The following is a 24,566-nucleotide window of genomic DNA, read 5'->3' on the forward strand; positions in this document are numbered from 1 at the left end:
AAAGTTTTCATCAGCCCCACAGGTATTCTCATTTCCTCTGTATTCGATTCTGTCTCCCACTCAACAACGCTGCCTTTTCTAGAATGTTATATAAATGGAAACCTTCTGAATCTAATTTCTTTCAGCCAGCATAAGGCAGCTGAGATTCATTTGTACTGAGGGAGGCGGCAGTAGCTCCTTTTTCACTGCAGAGTCGTATTCCATTTTGTGGAAATACCACATCTTGTCCATCTGGTTGCCTGTGAACGGACATTTGGGTGGTTTCCAGTTTTGGCCAATTAGGAATAAAGCTAAAGCAAACATTCACGCACAGGTTTTTGTATGGATAGATATGTTCATTTCCGTTGAGTAAACACCTAGTAGTAGGACTGCTAGGTTGTACGGTAAGTGTGTAACTATTTTTTTTAAAAAAGGTGAACTTTTTCAAAGTGGCATTCCCACCAACACACAGGAGACCTCCAGTTGTTTTGCATCCTCACCAATACTTAGTATTTTGAGATTAAACATTTTTATTTTAGTGGTGTCTAAGTCCCTGTTTTTCCAGTCACCTCCCAGTGGTTTTTCTGAATAGGATATGGGAAGGTATGTGGGTACTGGAAGGCAGATGCCTGTGTAACTGTCTGCCTGTGCCCACCAGTGGCGAGACACAGAGTTCACTGCCTGCTGGGACCTGGCTTCTTGGGAGTACACTGACTATTCATCTCTACAGCCCCTCTGTTTGTATTTTCTCGTTTACATCGGGTGGGCAGAACTTTAATTTTTCCCCTTAGAACACATGAAAAGCCTGTTATTGTCTTACCTAAATGTTAAGCTCCATGAAAGCAGGAATCATCTTTGTATGCCCACAGCATAAGAAGAGAAATTCACACACAACAGGCATGCAGTAAACACAGGTGAAATGCCCTAATTCTCACTGCTCTATAAAAACTCAGCTCTGATTTGTATTTTTAGCAAGCTGAACCACTAGAAGCAAAAGAAGTCTTTCCTGTTAGTGTTATAGCGTGTAGCATCTTCCTTAACCAAAGCGAGTGGTTCAATTTTCCTCCCCCTTTAGTTCTCCCCAGTGTAGACACTGGGTTTGTCTTTCAAAATTCCTTACCTGGGCTAGAATTAAGCTAGTAACTCTATATACTATAAAGTCATATTATATTAGGGTTGCTCTACTGAGCTGCATAAACCTGTTTTACCTGTTGAGAAAAGGCAATATTTTATCAAAGGGTTAGATAGAAAATGAAGATACCCAAAACTTGATTACATGTTCCAATGGACTTGATTTCTCACATTTATATCTCATGCTGTTGGTTAAATTTCAGTGTGCTTCTTTTCTTAATAAATACTGATCTCTCCTATGTGCACATATTTTAAAGGGCTTAAGTTCCAGACACTGAGACATTTTAAAAATCAAGAGCTAGTCAAAAATCAACCAGAAAAACTTGAGGCCTGGGCGTGATCATCTATAGTTCAATCTAAACAGCTCTTAAAGCTTTTCCTTTCATAATTCAATACTCCTGGCTGTGTACATTAGCTGATTAGACTGTGTGAAGACGGCCCACTCTGAAAGAGAGGGGACATAACCAGATCTGGATCCATGCACGGGGGACATTCCCGAGAATGATGAACAGCCAGAAGTCAGGTTTCTAAACAGTCTCGTTTCCCGCATCTTTATCATATTCACACAGCAGGCTGTGCACAGCCAGGGACCAGGTCTGTCTTCCCCCTGGAAGACTGAAGTCCTTGCATTTCTAATCTACCAACGTGTGCAGTTCTTGCACTTTTAATTTATGAGTGTTTTGGGGGGACCTCTCTGACTTGGGAACATATTGGCTCGGTCTAATGCTTGGAGATTATTAAACTCGGAGCTATGCTCCACTATCAAGTCTACAGATCTTTTATTTAGAAGATATGGTGCTCTAAATGCACAAAGAGCTCCCTGTCACCTTCACATTAAAGCCCCTAGTGCCTGGTAAATGGAATTATATAGCTGTCATCTCCTTTCCCCAAAGTTTTAAGAGTACAATGGGCTCATTTTTTCACACTCCATCCCAGCTTCAGAACTAAGAGACCTACTTTGTATTGATTTAAGGTCTCAGAAATAAATAAACCTGCTTCACCGCTGTGATTCACAACAAATTCATGATACACTATTGCATGATATATTTCAAGCTCTTGCTCTGGCTCTCTTTTTCCTCTGGTGAGTGATGGGGGAGGGGGGAGGTAGTGGGGAGCTGCAAAGCTGACAGCCGGATGGTTATTGGAGATGGCTGCTGACTGCAAATCCAAGAGCAGACACTGCTGAAGGAGTATGGGATTTTTTTTTTTTTTTAAACTGGGGGGCAGGGGTGAGAAGCTAATTTACTTGGGTTTCAGGCTGGGGTTGGGGGAGGAGAAAGGTTAAGGGGAGAGGGGAGGGATAGATGGAACAGCAAAGCGTCTAGGGAACATTAATTTGCAAAGACAGAGCTATGAACCTGTATAGAAAGAAAGGCGAGGAAAATCCAGCCTAAGAAGGAATAACATGTGACTGAATGGAAAAAGAATGGTCTAAGGCACGGTGCTCACCGTCCTCAGAGGACCTTTACCTTGAACTCAGGGATAGTGTTTTTTGTTTTGAGGAGGTTTTTTTTTTTAGCTGGCCCCACGTCAGGCAGAGGTTCCTGGGCCAGGGATTGAACCTACACCACACAGCAGTGACAACACCAGATCCTTAATCAATAGGCCACCAGGGAACTCCAGGGATGTTTTATTAGAGGCAGAACGTACAGAGAACCTTCATGCCACAGAACCTCAGGAAGCATCCCCACCCGGGAGGTTGGAATGGATGCTCTGGAGAAGGCAGAGATACAGTGGAGGTCCACATGATGAAGTGAGCCAGAGAGGGCTCACGAGCTGAGAGGGTAATAAATTCTAGCATTTTACCTTCAGTTTGTGTGCCCTTAGGGTTTAGAGTATCAGTCTACATCATCTTTACTGACTCCTGAAATAAGTACCACCAAACAATGAGTTTTCACAATTACCTAAATATACAGCACTCAAAAACACTATCTTCCACACCGTGTATAAGATCCTGACTTTCAATAAGGAGGGTGATGGAAAGGTGCAAAAGCCTCGCTTGACACCGTGCAGGAGACCCCTAAGGTTCCATACAGCACTACTACGGACTGGTTAGTTTTAGTTGTTTCTGCAGTAATTATGACTCACTTCATCTTTTGAGTTGGGAAGAATATTATTTATGACTCTAATTTCTGTCTTTGAAGAATATTTTCATCTTCACTACATTTGTTCTTGAGACAAGGCCAGATTCCTTTTTAGGGCCGCACCCAAGACATATGGAAGTTCCCAGGCTAGGGGTTGAATCAGAGCTGCAGCTGCTGTCCTAAGACACAGCCACAGTAGACACCTTATCCGAGCTGCGTTGGCGACCTACACCACAGCTCAGGGCAACACTGGATCCTTAACCCACTGAGTGAGGCCAGGGATTGAACCCGCAACCTCATGGTTCTTAGTTGGATTTGTTACCACTGAGCCACAATGGGTACTCCAAGACAAGACCAGATTCTGAAAGTAAAAATACATGGGAGAGATTCTGGTTCAGTTCAGTTCTACACAGGCTTAGGCGATCAAACTGGGAGTCTGTTAATTTTGAGCACTACTTTTTAAGAGGAATATGTTCATCTATACAGAGAAACAGACTTTAGCCAAATAAAGGAAGAACTTTATATAGATAAAAGGATTGTAGAATACCATGGTGGCCTAGCCGTTAAGGATCTGGCATTGTCACTGCTGTGATGTGGGTTCAATCCCTGGCCCAGGGAACTTCCGCATGCCATGGGCGTGGCCAAAAGTAAAAAAATAAAAAATTTTAAAGGGGAATATAAACTTTTTTTTTTTCTTTTTAGGGCCACACCTGCAAGATATGGAAGTTCCCAGGTTAGAGGTCGAATTAGAGCTGCAGTTGTTGGCCTACACCACAGCCACAGCAACACCAGATCCAAGCTGCATCTGCAACCTACACCTCAGCTGATGGCAATGCCAGACCCTTAACCCAGTGAGCGAGACCAGGATGGAACCCTCATCTTCATGGTTACTAGTCAGGCTCTTAACCTGCTAAGCCACAAAGGGAACTCCAGGGAATTTAAACTTTAAAAAAAAGAGAAAAGGGATTGGCTTCAAAAGTACTGAGCCCTTCAGTTGAGCTTTTCGAGCATCACTATTTGGCGACGGAGTCACAGAGGAAATTCAAACAGCAGTTGAGTGGTTGGACTTTTGAAGAACATTTCCCTTCCGACAATTACAATTTACATCCACATCATGAACAGCACCACCAGCACCACTCCCTTGTGGCATTTATTCTTCCGTTATGTGGATAAGAAACAAAATACTAAAATTTTAATCGTTATACATAACACCTCTCATTCCTCATCTTGCTAATATGTAATAACATTACATATCACTGATATGTAATCTCACTAACATAGAATTTTCTCACATGTAGTCACATTTTTAGATCCTGCCCCCACCCCCGCCCCAGTCTATTGTCTCCCTGCCCCACCCTAACAAGGTTCTGTGGCTACAAATCAAGATACACCTTAATAGTGTAAGAGAACACTAGAAATTCAATTTACGATTAAGAGATCCTCTGTTTCTCACCTTAAAGTGGGAAATGTATTTTGCAAAAAGAAAATTATGCCCCAAAGATATTGGAGCCCAAAGTTGCTAGTAAATGGCAAGGAGAGTAATAATCAAAAGTTTTTTGTTTTTATTTATTTATTTTTAATCTAAAGGCACTGTAACTTCAAAAAGTTTGAGCAGATTTTATAAAAGGCTGTCACGCAGGATAGTTCCCGAGTCTCTATTCTATTTAGTGCCCAGGCAGAGCCTCAGAGCTTTGACTTCATCCAGGAGCCCTGGACCGATCCTTGTGTGGGTCCCTCTGTCCTGAGGCTCTCAGCCACCAGGGCCACACAGGCTCTTAGAGAGGCAGAGGCAAGGGACACCTGACTGGCAATTCGGCAGGAGAGCTTGGGCTGGGACTGCTGGCAGATTACCATGACTCACTGATGGAGTCAAACATAACTGTACAGTTTCTTACCAAACTCAAGGAACATCAAATGAAAAACAAATGAAACAACCCCAAGTGGGGCCAGTCTGCCCATATTGTGTGTGTGGTGGGGGGAGGCTTGAAAACTAAGGAGTGCAGAGAACTCCTTCGTCACACTGAAGCTAGGCCTGCTGGGAAGGGAAGCTCAAACCTCAAACACCCTCTTTAGAAAGGAGAGCGACCCCATCTGGAGCTTGGAGAGTGTGGGGCCTGTCTATTGTGAAAATAGGTAGTTAGGGACTTTTAAAAATGCAAATTGCTGACCTGATCCTTAGAGTGATTATGGGCTATTGTATCAACAAGTCCCTGGGGACCCTCACAGACAGATGACTGACACATATACGACCCTATCCGGACTGAACAGGGTGCCTCTCACGTTAATGGCCTTCCAAAGTGTGTGATCGTCTTTAAATAACATCTGTTGGGAAAAGTCAATACAGGAATGCATTGCCACAGTGAGGACTGGCACCTAACATTTTCCTAAAGGATTTTTGCCTTCAAAGGGTCAGAAAGGATAGAGAATGTTGTGTCTGTATTTCCTTCCAGGGCCTGGATAATGAGGTGCAATGAGAAAGGACTCTAAATGCATCTCAGGGAGGACTACAATAGTGCCAGTGATTTACCTGTAGTGACTCCTTTAATCCTCACAAGAGCCTGTAGGTAGGAACTCTTAGGCTCCTGTTTTACAGTTAATACAATAGTGCCCTGGAAGGGGTGAGTACACACAACTCAGAGGTGGGAGAGCTTGGAATCAAACCTGGGCAGTCTTTTTTTTTTTTTTTTTTTTTGGCTACACCTGTGGCATTCAGAAGTTTCCAGACCAGGACTTGAGCCCGTGCCACAGGAGTGATGACATCGGCGCCTTAACCTGCTGGGCCACCAGGGAACTCCAAATCTGGGGTTTCTTAACTAATCCACCTCTTTAAGTTACGTGAAAGTTACAATGCTGCCTTCCTTGCTGGAGCCTCCATGACGGACTCTCTCGCTGGGCATCAGAGTCACAGTGAGGGTGGGGAATGTACAGTGTAGGCCTCTGGTGCTACAAGCTCTGGGCAGGAGTTCTGACACTGTGCCCAGCAGAGTCGGCAACAACTGCACACTTCACATTGTGCAGATACATTAAAATGTATATGTGGAAACTGAGATCCAGAGAGCAACTGATACAAAATCTCAAAAGCAGGATTAGTAGAATTAGCCTCCTATATCTAACATACAGCCCTAGCCACATGCATCATCTAACTTAGTTTTTCCTAGTAGATTCAGTGGAAATAAGAGTCTGGTCTTGCTAAGGTGAATGAGATTATTAGATATTTTTTTCCCCAAAGCAGAAGCTTTAACATGCATACCATGAGAAAAATCACATATCACCTCTTGAATGAATCTATCATCTTACCTATCAGTCACTGGCACATGCCTTGCTCCCACAGGCAGTTACTGTCCAGAGGACAGATTCTGATTCCTGGCATACAGACAGAGCTTCCACCAAGTCTGGGGTAGTGGACTGAGAACCAGCAGGCTCTCATCTACATCCGTGTTCCTCCAATACCAGGTCCTCCCTGCCCGTCCGCCGTCTGACATCACCTTGAGCACAGCACACAGAAATGGACAGGAGGCGTGGAGAGGAGAGGAAGTGGATCCCAGAGCCACTGCAAACGTCCAAGGGCACCTTGACTTAGGAGTTTGGCTCCACAAATTGTCTCAGCCCCTTAAGGGTGGATCTTAACCAGTTCCCCAAGCACAGAGGCTGCTGCCTTTCTAGGCCAGCCCAACTCCCTCGAAGCAGGGTAGCCTGTCCCGTCCATCACATCCGCCCTTACCACTCAGTGAGGCACGCTGAGGATCTGCCCACCCCGGCCTGGAGTGTGTAGAGCTCGGAACCTATGATCCACCGCTGCTTTGAGTGACATGAAATAGTGGAGGCCCTGAGAATCTTCTCTTACTTATGTCATCTCTCTCTTGACATACTGACAAAAAGTAAAATGACCAGACTACTTTCTCTTTTCAGGCCTCGTGGACACTAAGCTTTTTTTTCTTCTTTCAAGGGCCGCACCCGTGGTATATGGAAGTTCCCAGGCTAGGGGTCGAATCAGAGCTACAGGTGCTAGTCTACACCACAGGCACAGCAGCATGGGATCTAAGCTGTGTCTGTGACCTACACCACAATTCGTGGCAATGCTGGATCCTTAACCCACCGAGCAAGACCAGGGATTGAACCCAGGATCTCATGGGTGCTAGACAGATTCGTTTCCACTGTGCCACAATAGGAATTCCTAAGCTTTTTTTTGGGGGGGTGGGGGGCTGTACCTGTGTCATATGGAACTTCCCAGGCTAGGGGTTGAATCAGTTGCAGTTGCCAGCCTACACCACAGCCCCAGAAATGCCAGATCCCAGCCACATCTACGACGTATGGCACAGCTTACAGAAACCTGGGATCCTTAACCCACTCATCAAGGTCAGGGATTGAACCCAAATTCTCACGGACACTATGTCAGGCTCTTAACCCATTGAGCCATGTTGGGAACTCCTACACTAAGCATCTTAAATGAAACTTGGGGATGTGAGGTTCACGTTCTATTTGTACTTCTAATCGCTGTCAGTGGAACTAAGTTACTTTACTTGTTACTGTTTTCGTCTTCCCACCTGTAAAATGGCCCTGATATCACCAGCCCACCCAGGAGGTAGCAAGAAGCCAGATAGCTGCTCTTGATTTTAAGTTGCAAGTAAAGCCATCCAGGCTGCCTCTAATCACCATCCAGTGCCTGTAGGTCAATGTCAAACCTGCTTCTGCAATACTTAAAACCCAGACCCTGGATCTCTCTTCAACTCTTAATATTTCGAATATTTTACAAATAATTACAGGCAGCAAAGAGCAAGACATTCAAGGAAAGAAAAAAACATAAATACTGAGATCACAAGGAAAAGAGATAAAAATACACACGTGGGGAGCATTTCCCGGTTTTGGAACAAAAGACAGGGTGGCAAAGGATGGGGTCCGTGAATAAGATGTGTAACTGAACAGTGAAGTCTTGGAAGTAAAAACAAGAAATGGACAGAATGGTTCTATTTTCTACACCCATTACTACTGTTGGCAACAAAAAGAAATCCTTTAAAAAGGAGGAGTCTTTGGAAGCAAAAGGGAGGAAGGGCTAAAGTAATTAAAACCAGGCCGGCTAACGACAGGCAACGTCACGTGTGCGCTAAGATGGAGTGGAGCCGTAAAAGCTTGATGCGCACATGCAATGTATTAAGTTGGGAATGTGTGTCTCTCCAGCTTCATATCTATTAAAGGAGCAAACAATTTACATGTTGCTGCATTACGGGCGTATGATATGTGGAGTGTCACCCCTTTCACTCCACATCCAACTATGTTCAGTCAAAGCACGGATGGGGGGAGAGAGAAAAGCAGAGAGAAAGTAAGTTTTTAAAAAAATCTCTGCCTCAGCAAAAGTTTTCATTAAAATTTTAGACAAATGATCCCTGTGTCCTTCTCCCTTGCTGCCTGGGGCTCCATGCTATTTCTATGCAAATAACAACCTCGTGGTTTATATCTTATTATTTCCACCGGAGCTGCGGCGACATGACCTGAGACGTGTAAGAGGTGGATGGGGGTGGGGTGGAGGTGGAGTTAGAGAAGGGGGGTAGAGAGAGAGAGGAAAAAGGGAGAGAGGAGAAAGAGAGAGACAGAGAGATGAAGTGGGTGTTCACTCAAGTGTGAAAAAATATTGTCAGGAGTGAGCGTCAAGAACAAAAAAAAATTGCAGGGATAACGTGTTTATTTCAGTTCCCCCATCCCCACCCCCACCCCACCCCCTTGCAAACCGGCACCTTTTAAAATTCATTGGGCATCAGGCGATCATGCACAATCCATCTGCTTTCACTTTATCATTTGCATTTCATGCCTCCTGGCTTTTGATGTGCTGATACTTTGATGCAGTCAGGAGACGCGCATTATCATTATTTCAATTTTCAAAGGGGTCAACGGGATCGGCACTTGCACACACAGATTTTTTTTTTCCTACAACCTCTGCACACCCCCCTCCCTTCTTATTCTTCACCCTAATGTTTAACATAAAGGATGAGGACTCAAAAAGGTAGGGGTCAAATGTTTACAGTCTAAAAGCTTGCATACACTGCCTACATACGCTTTACACAGGTACATGCAAACGACGAGCTAGACGGTCAAGGCTGGTGGAGGCTCTCTGGGCTTTCAGACACACACACAAAGGCTTTCTCACACATGGAGGCTCAGGGAGGGACACAGAGAAAGAGGGATCTAGATGCGAGATGTGGGCACAAAGAGACAGAGACCAGCATTCACGCTGGGAGAGACATGCACTCAACGTGCCTGTACACATGCTCCGAGGAGGCAAGACAGAGCTGCCTACAGGAAGAAGGGCGGACAGGCAGACACATCGGCACACACAAAGACAGGATGTGCCCTGGGATGTGCCTGGCTTCCGTCTGGTTTCCTTTTTCATACCTGAGAGGCAGAGGGGCAAGATAGGACATTCTCAAGGAATTTGCATGAAACCGGGGGTTTTCCAGCACTGGGGCTCTACACCTCAGGGGCAGGCACAGGAAGGCAGTGAAGCAGGCAGAGCAGGGTTAGAAGCCTCTACAACTGATCACTCCCTTCAGCTCCAAAGGATCATGTCCTTCTGGAAATGAGCTTTGTGGGGTAAGTTACAGCTGCAGCTTTAACCGTCTTTTCCCTGCAACTAGACTTCTCCTTGAACAAGCAGCCCTAAAGGCTAGGTGGAAGATGAATATAATGAATTTGATCAGAACAATTCAACTAGATATTAAGAGAAAAAAAAATCCCTAATGCTTTCTTTGCAGCCCAGATAAAATTCAACAAGCAGTTTTTAGGAAGCAAGCAAGCAAGCAAGCAAGCAGACAAAAACCCCAGCAGCAGCAGCGACAATAACAACACAACAATAAAACCTTTGCTTTTTGGAATATTCTTTGGGTATAACATAGTATCGGGAAAAAAAAATAAGAAACTCAATGTAACAAGGTACTTTTCAGAAATTAGTTCTTTGTTCAGGTATGGGAACATTATGGAAATAACAGGTGTCTTTAAATCCTATCCTCACAGATAATGGTACCTACAATTCTCTTCAACACTCATCAATATCTCATCCTAAGAATGTATCCAAAAGAGCCCCTTTAAAAAAAAAAAAAAAAGGAAGACTCCCAGAAGTTTCTCTCACTGCAATAATCTCCCTCAGTTGTGGCTGTTCACAATCTTTATTTCAAGGCTATTCTCCAAAAACAGCGCAGGACATCCGAGTCTGCCATTGTTAGCAGTGCCCTGCCTTTCCTTGGAAAGAAAGGCAAGCCCAGAGAAGGATACAGAGTTCATATAAATGCAGGGAGCAAGCTCATCATGTCACACGACTCTCATTTCTGACATCCCCCAAAGCTAATTGGACTGATGGAAGTGTCAACTTTTTCTAAACGGGAATAATGGGATAGGACACTTAATTCCTATCCTTCCACTTGAAAGTCAAAGCTTGATAAAAAGTTTGTGCAAGTCTAGTAAACAACTCAGTGTTTGCGTATTAACTCCACAAGCTTGATCACCAAACCATGTGAGAGAGAGGAGAAGGGAACTGAAGCTGTAACGAGGTCCAATGCTTTGTGTCAAGTACCAGGCACTTTTACCTATGTTTTCTAATTGGATCTCCACAGCATTTAAAGGGCAAAATTATTACCCCCCTTTGACAGATCAAGTAAGCCAAGGAGCTGAGAGGTTACATGAGTTGTACAAGGTCAGTCAGCCAGCCTTAGACTATTATATATTTCTGGCTCCGGAGAGAAAATAATTTTCCTACGCCTGCCAAGAAGTCAGAACTGCACTGTCCTTTGTATATTCAGTTATTCTTAGATAGTTTCACTCTTACAAGCAGTAACCTCACTTTTTTTCCCTCTTTGAAAAAGCTACTATGAGCTTGGACTGAAAAGGCACAAGCATTTCTTCTTCTTCCTTTTTTCTTTTTTCTTTTTTTTGCTTTTTAGGGCTGCACTTAAGGCATATGGAGGTTCCCAGGCTAGGGGTCGAATTGGAACTGCAGCTGCTGGCCTCAGCCACAGCAATGCCAGATCTGAGCCGGGTCTGCAACCACAGCTCATGGCAATGTCAGATCCTTAACCCACTGAGGGAGGCCAGGGATTGAAACCGCATCCTCATGGATACTAGCTGGGTCCATATTCCTCTGAGCCACAACAGGAACTCCACAGGAAGGTAAATCTCTATGTCATAGTCTTTCTTAGTGGATCCATCCATACATCCATCCACCACCTATCTTCCCATTCAACGTATTTCTCATGTACAAGGGACCACCATAAGTGTCCTTTCTCAGGGTGCTCTCACAGATTTCTCAAAACATTAAAACCAGATATCCTTGACATATTCAGGGGATGTTTCTGAGGTAGCTCCATGTGTGGGAATAAAATCTCACATCCCTGGCTCACAGATGAGAAAAGGGGAGGGAGGGCAGAACAGAAGCATTCAATTAATTCCCTTTCTAGAAAGACATTAGAATGCAGTAGGATGTTTATATGGTTTGTTTATTAACATATCCAAAGGGCTTGGAACAGTGCCTGGCACATAGCAGATACTCAAAATACTCACTTTGTTGAATGAACAAATGAATGAATAGGCAAGGAAGATGGAGAGGGCAAGAGACAGACTGGGGAAGACAAGGGCTGAATGGCTTCCCTCCCATCAGGATCTAGAATTAAGAATTCGCAATAGAACAGCTTTATAGTATTTTCTATATATTATTTATCTATAGTTTGCTACTGCTATATATCTCCATATATTATATATTTGATGTATCTATATTTAGAGATATACTATGTGATCAATATGTATTATATATGATGTAGCTTAATGCTGTATATTGTAATATAGTGTATTATAGCACCTTGTACAGTGTACTGTATCCTATGAAATAGACTATACTCTGCACACACACACACACACACACACACAAAAGAATTCACAATACTCTTCAAAAACCTTCACATACTTTCTCCCAAATGCTGGAAACTTACTTTGTTGAGGGCCCCGGCTCCTGTCAGGATTAAGTGAGAATTTTCAACCTGGATGGTTCTCTGTCCCAGTCGGACAAGGTAAGCCCCAATCCCAATGGCCCGGCAGGTAACCTTAAAAAAAGAATAAATTCTACCTGTCACATATTTATGTTCTCTCCCAAGGTATAAGAACTAAGGCACAGATATATAAGATTCACATTAATAGGAAAAAAAAAAAAAAAACTGGTTTCAAGGAAATATTTTTGGTTAATAACAATACAAAAAACCCACAACCTTTTGGTGAAAGAAAGGAAGGTACAGAATTCATTTAAAGATTCAAGTAATGATAGTTAATGGATCATAGGCCCTTTATGTCTCTTACACTTTTGTCCATTTCACAGATGTTTAGCATCTACACTAGAGGTATGAACAAGGAAAAGAGTAAGAGGAAAAGAAATTTAAGCTGTTAATACTCTGGTTTAAAGAAATAAGAAGTTAAACTAAAAGCCAACATGAGGTGCTAGGTTTAATTCAATTATTTACATTATCCTATCTTCTGCGATTGTGCACAAAGTAGTATACACACACATATACACACACACACACACACACACACAATTTTTAAAAAAGTTCTCATTTGGGAATGAGTAACAGTGATGGGGGCAAAAACAAATCCAAGCCACACAGTCAGCTCTTCAAAAAGCTCAGACTCAGGCAATATTTACCAGGCTAATGGTGATGATCTCATTATAAGCCAATGAGGATTCTCCAGCAATCATTCCAGAACCTCGAAGGTTCTCTGCTCCAAGGCCCTCTTCCTTCCCAATGATATCGGTAATCTTGTACCTAGTGGATACAGCCATGCCAGGTTATAAAGGTCAAACACAGCAACAACAATCCATGAGAAGAGCAGCCATTACCAGGAGGCTGCTGAGAGCACAGTGAAAGTTTGTAGTTAACACCAGGGCCCTGGACTTCTCTTAAACTCATTGTCTGTCTTTCCTTCTTAGATGGGTGCCTATTTTGTTTGGAAGCAACGTGGTAGCACAGAAAGAGCAAAATATGGAAATAGGTATACAGGTTTAACTCCTTGCTCTGACACACAGAGCAGTGTGACTCTAAAGACCAGAGTACTTCTGTAAAATGGGAACAACAGCATCTGCTTCTAAGCATTGACATGAGAGTTAGGTGGTGGTCTGATGTTAGATGCCCTCTCGTACTTTCTAGGACAAGTTTCTTAAAAGCAGGGTCAATGTATATTTCTCTGTAATAAGCAACAGCCATTAAAACAACAACGTTATTTATTTATTTATTTATTTTCGAGGCTGCACCTGTGGAGTGTGGAGTTCCCGGGCCAGGGATTGAACTTCGGATCCTTAACCCACTGCACCACAAGGGAACATCTTCTTTTTTTTTTTTTTTTTTTTTGTCTTTTCAGGGCCTTGGGAAGTTCTCAGGCCAGGGGTCGAAGCGGAGCTGTAGCCACCAGCCTATACCACAGCTACAGCAACAAGGGATCTGAGCTGTGTCTGTGACCTACACCACAGCTCACGGCAATGCTGGATCCCTAACCCACTGAGCGAGGCCAGGGATTGAACCCATGTCCTCATGGATATTATTGGGTTTGCTACTGCTGAGCCATGATGGGAACTCCAAATCAAGAATTTTAGATAAATGTTAGTAATAAAAAAAATCTAAGAGACATAGTGAGAACACGCAGCCTAATTTCTCAAGTCAAAATCCTCTCTCTTTCCAAGACGAGGATGAAGGGAAAGGTCAAAGCAGTGAATTCTACCCCTGCTCTTTTGTAAGCATCAAGTGTATACATGAGGGTGACTGGCTATAGTCCTCTGGAGGGGTCGGGGGAATGTGTGTGGAAGTAAAATGCTGGCCAAGTTGTCCAGAAAGTATCCTGTGGATCCAGTCGGAGCCACTCATCTGTCTTCTTGGCAGGGCATTAGGAGTGATAGTTGATAATGGGAAATGGGAGATGGGGAGTGCAACTAACAAACAGAAGGAAAAACACAAAGTTCGAAGTAGAGACAGGCGTATGTTATTTACATTCCATGAGTACCCAAAAGGCTCCATACTGGGCACAGTTTTATAAATTGAAATAATAAACAAAAATCCCACATTGGCTCTTAAACTATCCCCCCACCCCACTATGTCTCTGCTCCCTTACTTCCAGGCTTCCATCAGCTCCTTTTCTTTGCCCTTGCTATTGGTCAGTGGCTTTGCATCTCTGCTTCCCGGATTCCTAGTAATTCCCCAATTCTTCCTTTTGCTCTGTATCTAGCCTCTAAATTCTAGAGCTGTGTTACAGGTAAAGCTAATCTCTCTAAAGGGGTTAATGAGCCACATACATTGGGGAGGGAGTAATGTGTCCTTATAAGGCCCACATGCCATACAGTCACAAACACTTATGGGCACAACAGCCTTCTTTGCAAAGGAGATCTTTTCCCTCCTAAGGAGCGCATATTGCTTCAAAGGTGTGTGATTTGGAAGCAGCATATTCTCCCATTGTATTACATGAAAAAGAATAGAAATTTCCCATTTTCTGCTCTGTGGTCTGAGTCTTCTACCATTAAGATGATCATTCTTTAAAGTAGTATCAAATTTTAATGTTACTTACAATAAAAACCCTGTAGTGTTTAACAATTAAACCCTGTACAATTAACAACAACAAAAAAAAAACACTCACATATGTCATTTCTGGTCTTCATAACAATCCAGTGTGACTGGGAACATTCGTCCCATTACCACAGATAATAAAAATAATAGCCAGGATTTTTGATTACTTACTATGTGCTTAAGTGCTGCGCTAAGGGACTTAACATTTATTAGTTTACTTGACCTTCATTGTATAGATGAGGAAACTAAAGTTTGAGGAAGAACACTGGCTTGCTTTCATACAAGCAATATACAAATTCAATAGCTTTCTATCAATAATGAAGAGTTTAAAAATATAATGTGCCAGGGGATGGGGGAATCTTGTTCAGAGTAGCAAGAAGAAATGCAAAACGTTTGGGGATAAATATGTTCAAACTGGCAAAACCCCACCATACCCACACTGTGTACCGAGGCATCATGGGGTGCCACAATGAACTGTCAGGGGTACTAAGGGATATTTCAATTGTTTATTTTTATTTTTTTGCTTTTTTAGAGTCATACCCGAGGCATATGGAAGTTCCCAGGCTAGGGGTTGAATCAAAGCCACAGCTGCTGGCCTCCACCACAGCCACAGCAACTCAGGATCCAAGCCGTGTCTGCAACCAACACGACACCACAGCTCACCATAATGCTGGATCCTTAACCCACTGAGTGAGGCCAGGGATCAGACTCACAGCCTCATGGATCCCAGTCAGGTTCATTAACTGCTGAGCCATGAAGGAAACTCCCTTAAATTTTTAAAACACTATGATATGTCATACCTGTTGGATCCCACATGAACTACTAATTTTAAGTAGTTCATGGTTTAAACATTAGGTAGTGGTACATTCCTTTTGACAATATCCAATCTTTGCAAAGCTGGGTTTCCCATTTCTGTGGGGGGAAAAAAGTTCTGCACAAAAAAATCAACTCAAAACAAGACACGAGGGTGGCTTTTTTCAAGCTAATGCCAAGGTTTGCAATGCTGAATGGATGCAAATACATCATTAGTAAGTAACTGTAATTATTTAAGAATGGAATGAAATTTTTTTTTTCAATTATGCGTATTATACAGTTCACCCTTGAACCACACTAGGGGTTAGAGGAGTCCCCCCTTGGCAGCAGAAAATCCACATATAACTTACAGTTGGCCCTCTTACATGTGGTCTCCCCATATCCATGGTTATGTATCTGTAGATTTAAACAACCACGGATCATGCAGAACTGTTGTATTTACTGTTGAAAATGTCTGCATATAAGAGCACAAACCCCTGTTGTTCATGGCACAAACACTTATGAAGCTGTTTGGGTCTGGCTACTTAATAATTGGAAAGATTAAGGTATATCTTTTTGCCCAAAGGTGCTATTAAAAAAAAAAAATTACAGACAGCAAGGGTGCAGTCAACCAAGAAAGATTGGAACTTTTGGCATAACCTATATGAAGAAAATTATAAAAGCTTAAAAACTACACTTGAATCACTGGAAAAACATATCATGTTTCTTATTGAGAACAGTTAATATTATGAAGCTCTCAGATCTTCCCAAATTAATTTAAAAACCTAATGAAATCTGAATCAAAGTCATTACGGAAAGTTTTCATTAAAACAAAAAATGAGTCTATATGTAAAAAGACAAAAATACTTAATAAAACTTGGGGAAAAAGTAAGAATGTGAGGAAATCTGGACCAGTAGAGTAGTTAAAATAGTATGGCATTAGTCCAAGAACAGATAGAACAAAAACCGGAATATAAAGCCTAGTAATTGAGTTAAGATTATTATAAAAGTGAAAAAAGTATGAATTATTCAATAAATGGTATTAGAGCAATTGATTAATACTCTGTAAAATACTTGAGGAAAGATTATAAAAATGTTCAACTTCACTGGTGACCAAAAATACCAGTTAAAATAACAATTGCTGTTTTTATCCTATTTTATTAACTGACATTAATCAATGTTGACAAGGGTAGAAATTTATTTATTTATTTTGCTTTTTTTAGGGCCCCACTTGCGGCATATGAAGGTTCCCAGGCTAGGGGTCAAATTGGAGCTATAGCTGCTGGCCTACACCACAGCCACAGCAATGCCAGATTCCAGATTCACGGAATGAGACTAGGGATTGAACCCGCATCCTCATGGATGCTAGTTGGAATCATTTCCGCTGCACCACAGCGAAACTCCAGACAAGGGTAGAAATAGTTAAAGAGGGAAAACAAGCACTACCATTGAGTTTAGCTCTTGGGAGGACAATCTGAATTATCCAAAAGAGATCTTTTTAAAAAATGGAGAGTAATTCTACTAACAGACCAGTAATTCTACTTTAAGAAATTACCCCCAAGGGACTAACCAGAGATAATCTCAAAATTTACATAAAAGAATGATCTAGAATATCTGGAGATATAGCAGTAAAAATTGGGATAGTCTGAATGTTCAAATATGATATATTAAATGAACTATATAAAACCATTAAATATCATATTCTCAAATAATAAGTAAGAATATACAAAATTTCTCTCAATTATTGGTGAAGAAAACAAAATTACCAAAGAACTTCCTTATTATTTATCCCAATCATACAGGAAAAAAGGTGTGTGTGTATATATATATATATATATATATATATATATATACACACACACACCTACTATACATAGGTGAGAATATAATACACATTAATAATTGTGATCTCTTGGTAGGACTGTAGCTGATTCTACTTTTTCTTCATAACTGTTTACATGTTTCAGCTTTTAAAAATGAATATTATAATTTAAAAACTTCAATCAATAATAAGGTCTTTCAACTAGTAAGTGGTAGAACTAAGACACACATTTAAGACCTCTAGATTATGCAACAAGCAATCTTCATTGCTCTTCAAGGTCATGATCAGCACAACAGTGAGAAAAAAATTATCATATTCTCCGTTCTTTAATCCACAGCCAAATTACTGATACATAATACCTACCTGGATTCTCCTTCATCCTCCACATGCTCACAATGGACAGAGTTGAGAGCACTGACTCTCTTATAGTCTTGAGGGGTCAGATATAAGTATTTGTATCCCTGTGAAGCATGAATAGTTTTTAACTCATTATTTGCCATCACCACATAATCAGAAGACCCAGCAAAGCATGCGTAATGCAGCTTGTTCCAAACCCGAATCTAGCTTTAAATCACTAAGTTGTGTCTCAGAGTTACTGTCTTAGAATACTAGCATAGACAGTTCTTTGAAAGATGGAAGTGCCTGTTTCTGCAGCCACTGACTCTGCGTCCTTGAAACAAGGTTATCTTGTAGCTGCACCTCCAAGTACGATCCATTCATTTCCTTTTCATCAGGGTTCAAGGGTCATTTTCTGACCTTTAATGACACCTCTATTAAAGATATCAACACAAAATAAAAGAATTGAGTGAATTACCATTCTTCACTTTCTCAAATCCATAATCCCATCAAAATATAAATGGGTAAAAGATAATTAAGAGCATCACAAAACTAAGATAATCGATCTTGTTTTTTTGGCCATGCCCGGTGGCATGTGGAAGTTCCTGGGCCAGGGATTGAACCTGTGCCACAGCAGCAACCTGAGCCACTGCAGTGACAACACTGGATCCTTAACCTGCTATGCCACAAGAGAACTCCTAATCAGTCTTAAAAAATCAAAAGTCTATGCAAAACTAATGATCAGCCTTTTGCTTTTTTTTTTTTTTTTTTGTCTTTTTGCTATTTCTTTGGGCCGCTCCTGCGGCATATGGAGGTTCCCAGGCTAGGAGTCGAATCGGAGCTGTAGCCACTGGCCTGCGCCAGAGCCACAGCAACGTGGGATCTGAGCTGCGTCTGCAACCTACACCACAGCTCATGGCAACGCTGGATCATTAACCCACTGAGCAGGGGCAGGGATCGAACCCGCAACCTCATGGTTCCTAGTCGGATTCGTTAACCACTGCGCCACGACGGGAACTCCAGCCTTTTGCTTTTTTAAATAAACTCCTAATTCCTACATAAATTAAAAAATTATACTAACACTTCATAATTGATTTATTTTGATATAGACATACACACAATCACATACAAAGTAGAATTATCTATTATGTGTGTTTAACTTAAGTGAATTAGCCACTCGGCAACCCCCCCCCATAAAAAGTAAACAGAGAAAAACATTTAAAATACAATGAGAAATTAGGTCCACCATTTAACTCAATGAATTGGTCCCACAGTGAGCCCATGTCAGAGACATGAATTTGCCATTGATCTGCCTGACTTAGGATGAGAACCCACTGTGGCACTGGGTGTCAGCAGTAGGTCTATCAACACATATTTACAAAGTGCCTATTATGTGCAAGGCACTGTTCTGGGCATGAGGTAAACAGGAAGGAACACAGTAGACAAAAATTCCTAGCTTATACAATTTAGCTTCTAGCAGAAGACAGCAAACATAATAAATAAGTTAAACATACAGTGTTGATGGGAAAAATGTTTAAGAGAAAAATAAAATAGAGAGAGGAGATAGGACAGTTGGGAGAGCTGAGCTTTTAGAAGACTAGCCAGGGAAGGCATTACTGACAATGTCATTTGAGCCAAGATCTGATGAGCTGAGGAAATGAGACAGGAGGATATTTTGGGGAAAAGCATTCTGGGCAGAAGGAACTGCAAGTATGAAAATGCTGAGTGTTCCCAGCAGGTTGGAGAAAGAGTGGGGAGGTTGCAGAAATGGAGCAGAATGAGATGGATACAGCAAGGAGAAAGGCCAATCTATGTAAGGCCTTGTAGGAACCAGTAGGGTTTCTGCCCCTCACCAGAGTGAGGTGGGAGGCCAATAAAGGATTTTAATCAGAGGACAGTTCTGAGGCGTGACCTCATTTATATTTAACTGGATCATTCCACTTTCTGTTGAGAGCAGATTGGGGGTCGGGGTAGGGGCAAGCCCAGAGGCAGGAAGGTTCAATAGGAAGCCACTGCAATAAATACAGTAAGAGGCAGAAGGGGCTTGGACGGCCCTGTGGCAGTGGGAGCAGTTAGAAGGGGCTGGATTCTGGATATATTTTGAAAGTCGGGGTGTACACAAGATTTGTGGAGGTCAAGGATAATTCCAAGGTTGTTTACTTAAATGGAGAGACAGAGGGGTCATTTACTGAGATAGAGAAGACTGCGGAAAGAACACATTCAAGAAAGCAAACTGGTAACTACATTCAGGCACACGTGTCGGTAGAGATGCCAAGTCTGGATACATGAATCTGAAGCACAGGGATGGGATATACATTTGGGAGGTTATCAGTTTAATGATGGAATTTGAAGTTTTCAGATTGGATAAGATCACTAAGGGAAGGTAAATATAGGAAAGAGGGGCAGTCCAGAGACCAAGCCCTAAAATACCTTTTTCCCTTCTACTTCACTCTTTATACAAGCTATCCTGCCAAAGCAGCAGGTGAGAGGGCACTAAGCCCTGGTGGGATTGAGACTGGGGTTCCTAGACATCTTGTCACAGCCTTTGTGGCCTTGATATCTGTCTCCTGTCACTTTTTTTTTTTTTGTAATTAAAAAAAACCCAACCTAAAACTCACATAACATAGAATTGGCCATTTTGTTATTGCTTGGGGTTTGGGGGATTTTTTTTGGGGGGGGCCACACCCATGGTACACAGAACTTCCTGGGCCAGGGATCGAATCTGAGTCACTATAGTGACAACATAGAACCCTTAACCACTAGGCCACCAGGGAACTCCTTAAAATGGCCATTTTAAAGTGTACAATTCAGTAGTTTTTAGTATATTCAGATGCTGTGTGCAACCATCACCACCATCTAATTCCAGGATATTTCCATCATCCTAAAAAGAAATCCTGCACCTGTTAGTGGTCACCAACAATTCCCATACATTTTAAAAGTGAATTTTAAAGAAATAGGAGTTCCCTTTGTGGCTCAGTGGTTAACGAATCTGACTAACATCCATGAAGATGCTGGTTTGATCCGTGGCGCTTAGTGGGTTAAGGATCTGGCATTGCCATGAACTACGGTGTAGGTTGCAGACCCAGCTCTGATCCTGTGTTGCTGTGGCTGTGGCATAGGCCAGCAGCTACAGCTCTGATTCGACCCCTAGCCTGGGAGCCTCCATATGCTATGGGTGCAGTCCAAAAAAGCAAAAAGAAAAAAAGAAAGAAAAAAAAATTTACATGCAATAAAATCCATCAGTTTTAAGTGTTGTAGTTTGATGAATTCTGACAAATGCATATACCGGCATAATCATTACCACAATCAAAATATAGAATATTTCCATCATCCCCTGAAATACTCTGGAAAGACAGCAAAGGAAACTGAGAAAGAGTGGCAAGGAAGGTAAAAAGTAGACTCTGGAGTCCTAGAAATCAAGAGAAGAAAGTATTAGGAGTTCCCTTATGGCATAGTGGGTTAAGGATCTGGTGCTATCACTGCACTGGCCTGGGCATAGGTTTGATCCCTGGCCTGGGAATTTCCACATGTTGTGGGTGTGGCCAAAAAAAAAAAGAGAGAAGAGAAGAATTTCAAGGACGAAGAGATAACCAATTCATGGGACGCTTCTGATACATCAAATAAGTAAGGTGAAGACTGGGGTTCATGACAGATTTTAGCAATGAGAATCAATGGCAACTTTGACAAAGGCTGCTAAGTTAGAAAAGTTAGAGTACAAGGGAAATTGAAGTGGGTTTCAGAGGGAGTGGGAGGGAAAAGGGTATTTGCAAACACTAAGAAGAGAAACTCCTAAGAAGTCTTGCTATAAAGGGAAGGAAAAAATGGGGTGGAGTGAGAGTCTAGAGGGGTAAGTGTCTGTGTGCTGAAGGGTTAGATCCAGGAGAGAAGGAAAAAGTGATGATGCAAGAAAGAGAGGAGAGAAGTGTTGACCTATACTCCTAGGTTGGCCAGAAGGGAGAGATCGGGCCAGTAGAAGGACTGGCCTTATTTAGGAGCGGGACCTGTTCATCAAAGTACAGGAGAGAGTAAGGGCACAGAGGCAGATAGATGGGAGCTCCTAGAAGCTCTTTTCTAATTGCTTCTGTTTTCTCAGTGAATTGGGAAGCAACATCATCAGCTAAGAATGAGAATGAAGGAAGAGGATGTAGGAGGTTTAAGGAGAGAGAAGATGTGAAATTGTCAATCAGGAGGTTGGTAAACTTTAATTTAAAGCAAGACCAGTCAACAGCACTGTGTATTTTTCTCCATCAATGTTCAGCCACGCAGGTGCAGGTATGAGAGAAGATGGAGAGAAGTGGATTTAAGCAAAGTTTCTGTACAAACACAGAGTAGGCAGAATGAAGAAAGAAGCAAAGTAATTGAGGGCATAGGAAAGGGAGTGATTAGAATGATTAGTCAGTCCTTTGACTGACTTTGGAATTTAAGCTGGACAGGAATCAAGTGAGGAGGGAGAGAAGAGCAGAAGAAAGGTGGTAGGATCAACAGTTGCAGCTTGTGGTGAGTTCAAAGGATTACTGGACTTGAAGTACTAAAGAGAGTGTGCTGGAAAGATAGGATGGAGAAATGGCAAAAAAAAAAAAAAAAAGGGATGCTTGAGTTGAGTTTATGGGGAATGAGAGACTGATCTGGGATGAAGGATAAAACCATTAGAGGAGAGGGAGTCAAGGATCCTAGAGGCTAGATGTAGATGGGTCATCTACAGAGATACAGCAATCAAGGATTATATGAGGACTGGTACTACTGGAGAGAGTGACAATGTGTCAACAACTAAAAAATGCAAAGAAGAAGGGGGAGTGGCCAAAGGGAAAGGAACACTTTAATAAGGAGCAGTGTGGGTGGGGCACAGTCTGACGACACAAGGTTCAAAGAGGGGTTTTTGGAGGGAAGGGAGGGAAAAGGTCTGGAAGCGGCAATGAGACACAAAGAAGACACTTTTTCCCTCCAGGCTCAGTAGTAAAGGGAAACCAGGTACTATTTAAGAAGAGTCTTCAGAGGACAGGCAGGTTTCAAATAGAACAAGAAGGCTGGAGAACAGAGAAGGAGCTGAGGATATAAGAGGTTTTGCTGATAAGTCTTGGAAACTACAGTGGAATAATTTAAAGATACATATTTCTGGCTTAACATGTCTCACACTAAATGCACACCTATTATTTTGTCTAGGATTCAACCAAAGAAGTAGTAATCTGTTTCAAAGCTGGAGGAAAAACTAGGTGAACATATTAAAGAGAGAATTTATTTCTAATGCAGTTGTGGTTCACTGTAAGTGCTAAATTTTGAACTTAAATCTCTACCTCTCTCCCACCTCTCTCTCTCTCTAGACACACACACACACACACACACACAGAGCATCTTTCCTTAGTCTGTACCTTGTAAGGATCTTCAGGATCTACCCAGGCCACGTGAAACATATGACGAATTTCCTCTGCCAGCCCAATTCTCGCTCCACTGTTGGCAGCTACATAGATGCGTGGGATGCCCTCTGCCCTGGCAAGCTCAGACGCTCTGAGAAATAGCACATCCTCCTGGGGTCCAAAGGAACCAATTCGGTATGTGATGTCATTGCCAATAACAATGATATCTCGGCCTTCTGGATATTCCGGACTTTTAAGGGACATTTTCCAAGCTACCATGCCAATCTGCAAAGGCATAAACAAACAAATCAACACAAGCTCCTTACATACAGAATTTTTTTCAGGTTCCTTGAAGGTATCAGACTGAACATAGACACAAACTTCATGTGAAGATATGCATTGCCAAAGAGCCAAGCTCTCTGTGGGAAACGAGAACATATACTCGCTAAAACTATGTGGAGAACAACAGCTGGTTTACTATACACGTATGTCATGGCTGTCTCGATTTCTTCTTTGGGTCTGTTCAAAGAAGAGGAAAAACCAAAGTCTGAATGTGCTTAGGATATGTGTGGAAGAATTACCATAGGACTGGGGATTAAATCCAGGATTCCCTAACTCACTACCCTATCTAATAAGATATCTATTGTGAGATTCTTCCCAAGAAACCTTTAAGACATAGGAGAGCAGAAAGAAGACCGCTGCTCAGGGACTGCACGACTTCTGCAATCCTAGGTCCTTTTCTTGTTCTCTAGTATTTGATAGAAATAACATTCTTCACTGACTTCCTTCAGGTATCTTCCGTTTTTGCAAGAACTTACTGTAACTAGGAGTTCCCATCGTGGCGCAGTGGTTAGCGAATCTGACTAGGAACAATGAGGTTGCTGGTTCGCTCCCTGACCTTGCTCAGTGGGTTAAGGATCCTGGGTTGCTGTGGCTCTGGCATAGGCCGGTGGCTACAGCTCCAATTAGACCCCTAGCCTGGGAACCTCCATATGCCACAGAAGCGGCCTTAGAAAAGGCAAAAAGACAAAAAAAAAAAAAAAAAAAAAAGAATTTACTGTAACTCAACACTGCATCCTTGTGAGCATCTCTTGCTTTCTTCCAACACAGAAAACCAAAAGATGCACGTAACCAGGCTCTTGCTACACTATGATACATGTAAGCCTCTGCTCACAGTTCAGTAGCATCTGACCAGCCACACAAATAAATGACATTGACGTAAGAGGCAAGGGGGACATGTCTCTTCCCAAACCCTCACAGTCCTCTCCTCTTTTAATCCCCTTCTATATGAGAACTAGTCAATCCTTCTACTTGTTTATTCACTAGTTCCATTTCTTTTCTATTCACTCATACCCCACTTACAGCTGCAGTTTTTCATGTGTGCCTGTCTGTTTCCCTATACCTGGATAAGTAATGTTTTCCATTCTTTTTTTCCCGTTTCTTTCTTTCTCCCCTGCTTCCCACCCCCACCACTCATCCCCAAATACAAAGCCTA

The 24,566-nt window shown here is 42.2% G+C and overlaps 1 protein-coding gene across 12 annotated transcripts in view; it reads right to left on the reverse strand.

Moving 5' to 3' along the window:
• ACACA (acetyl-CoA carboxylase alpha) overlaps positions 1 to 24,566 on the reverse strand; it is a 294,152-nt gene that overhangs the window by 49,625 nt on the left and 219,961 nt on the right. For all 12 annotated transcript variants that reach the window (XM_021066228.1, XM_021066229.1, XM_021066236.1 and 9 more), the window contains 4 exon segments: positions 23,087 to 23,356; positions 17,748 to 17,845; positions 12,865 to 12,985; positions 12,161 to 12,271 (listed from right to left, as the gene is read on the reverse strand). In XM_021066228.1, the coding sequence (XP_020921887.1) occupies positions 12,161 to 12,271; positions 12,865 to 12,985; positions 17,748 to 17,845; positions 23,087 to 23,356 (600 nt within the window).

This window comes from Sus scrofa, chromosome 12 (assembly GCF_000003025.6).
Source record: "Sus scrofa isolate TJ Tabasco breed Duroc chromosome 12, Sscrofa11.1, whole genome shotgun sequence".
In the NCBI taxonomy this organism is placed as follows: Eukaryota; Metazoa; Chordata; class Mammalia; order Artiodactyla; family Suidae; genus Sus; species Sus scrofa.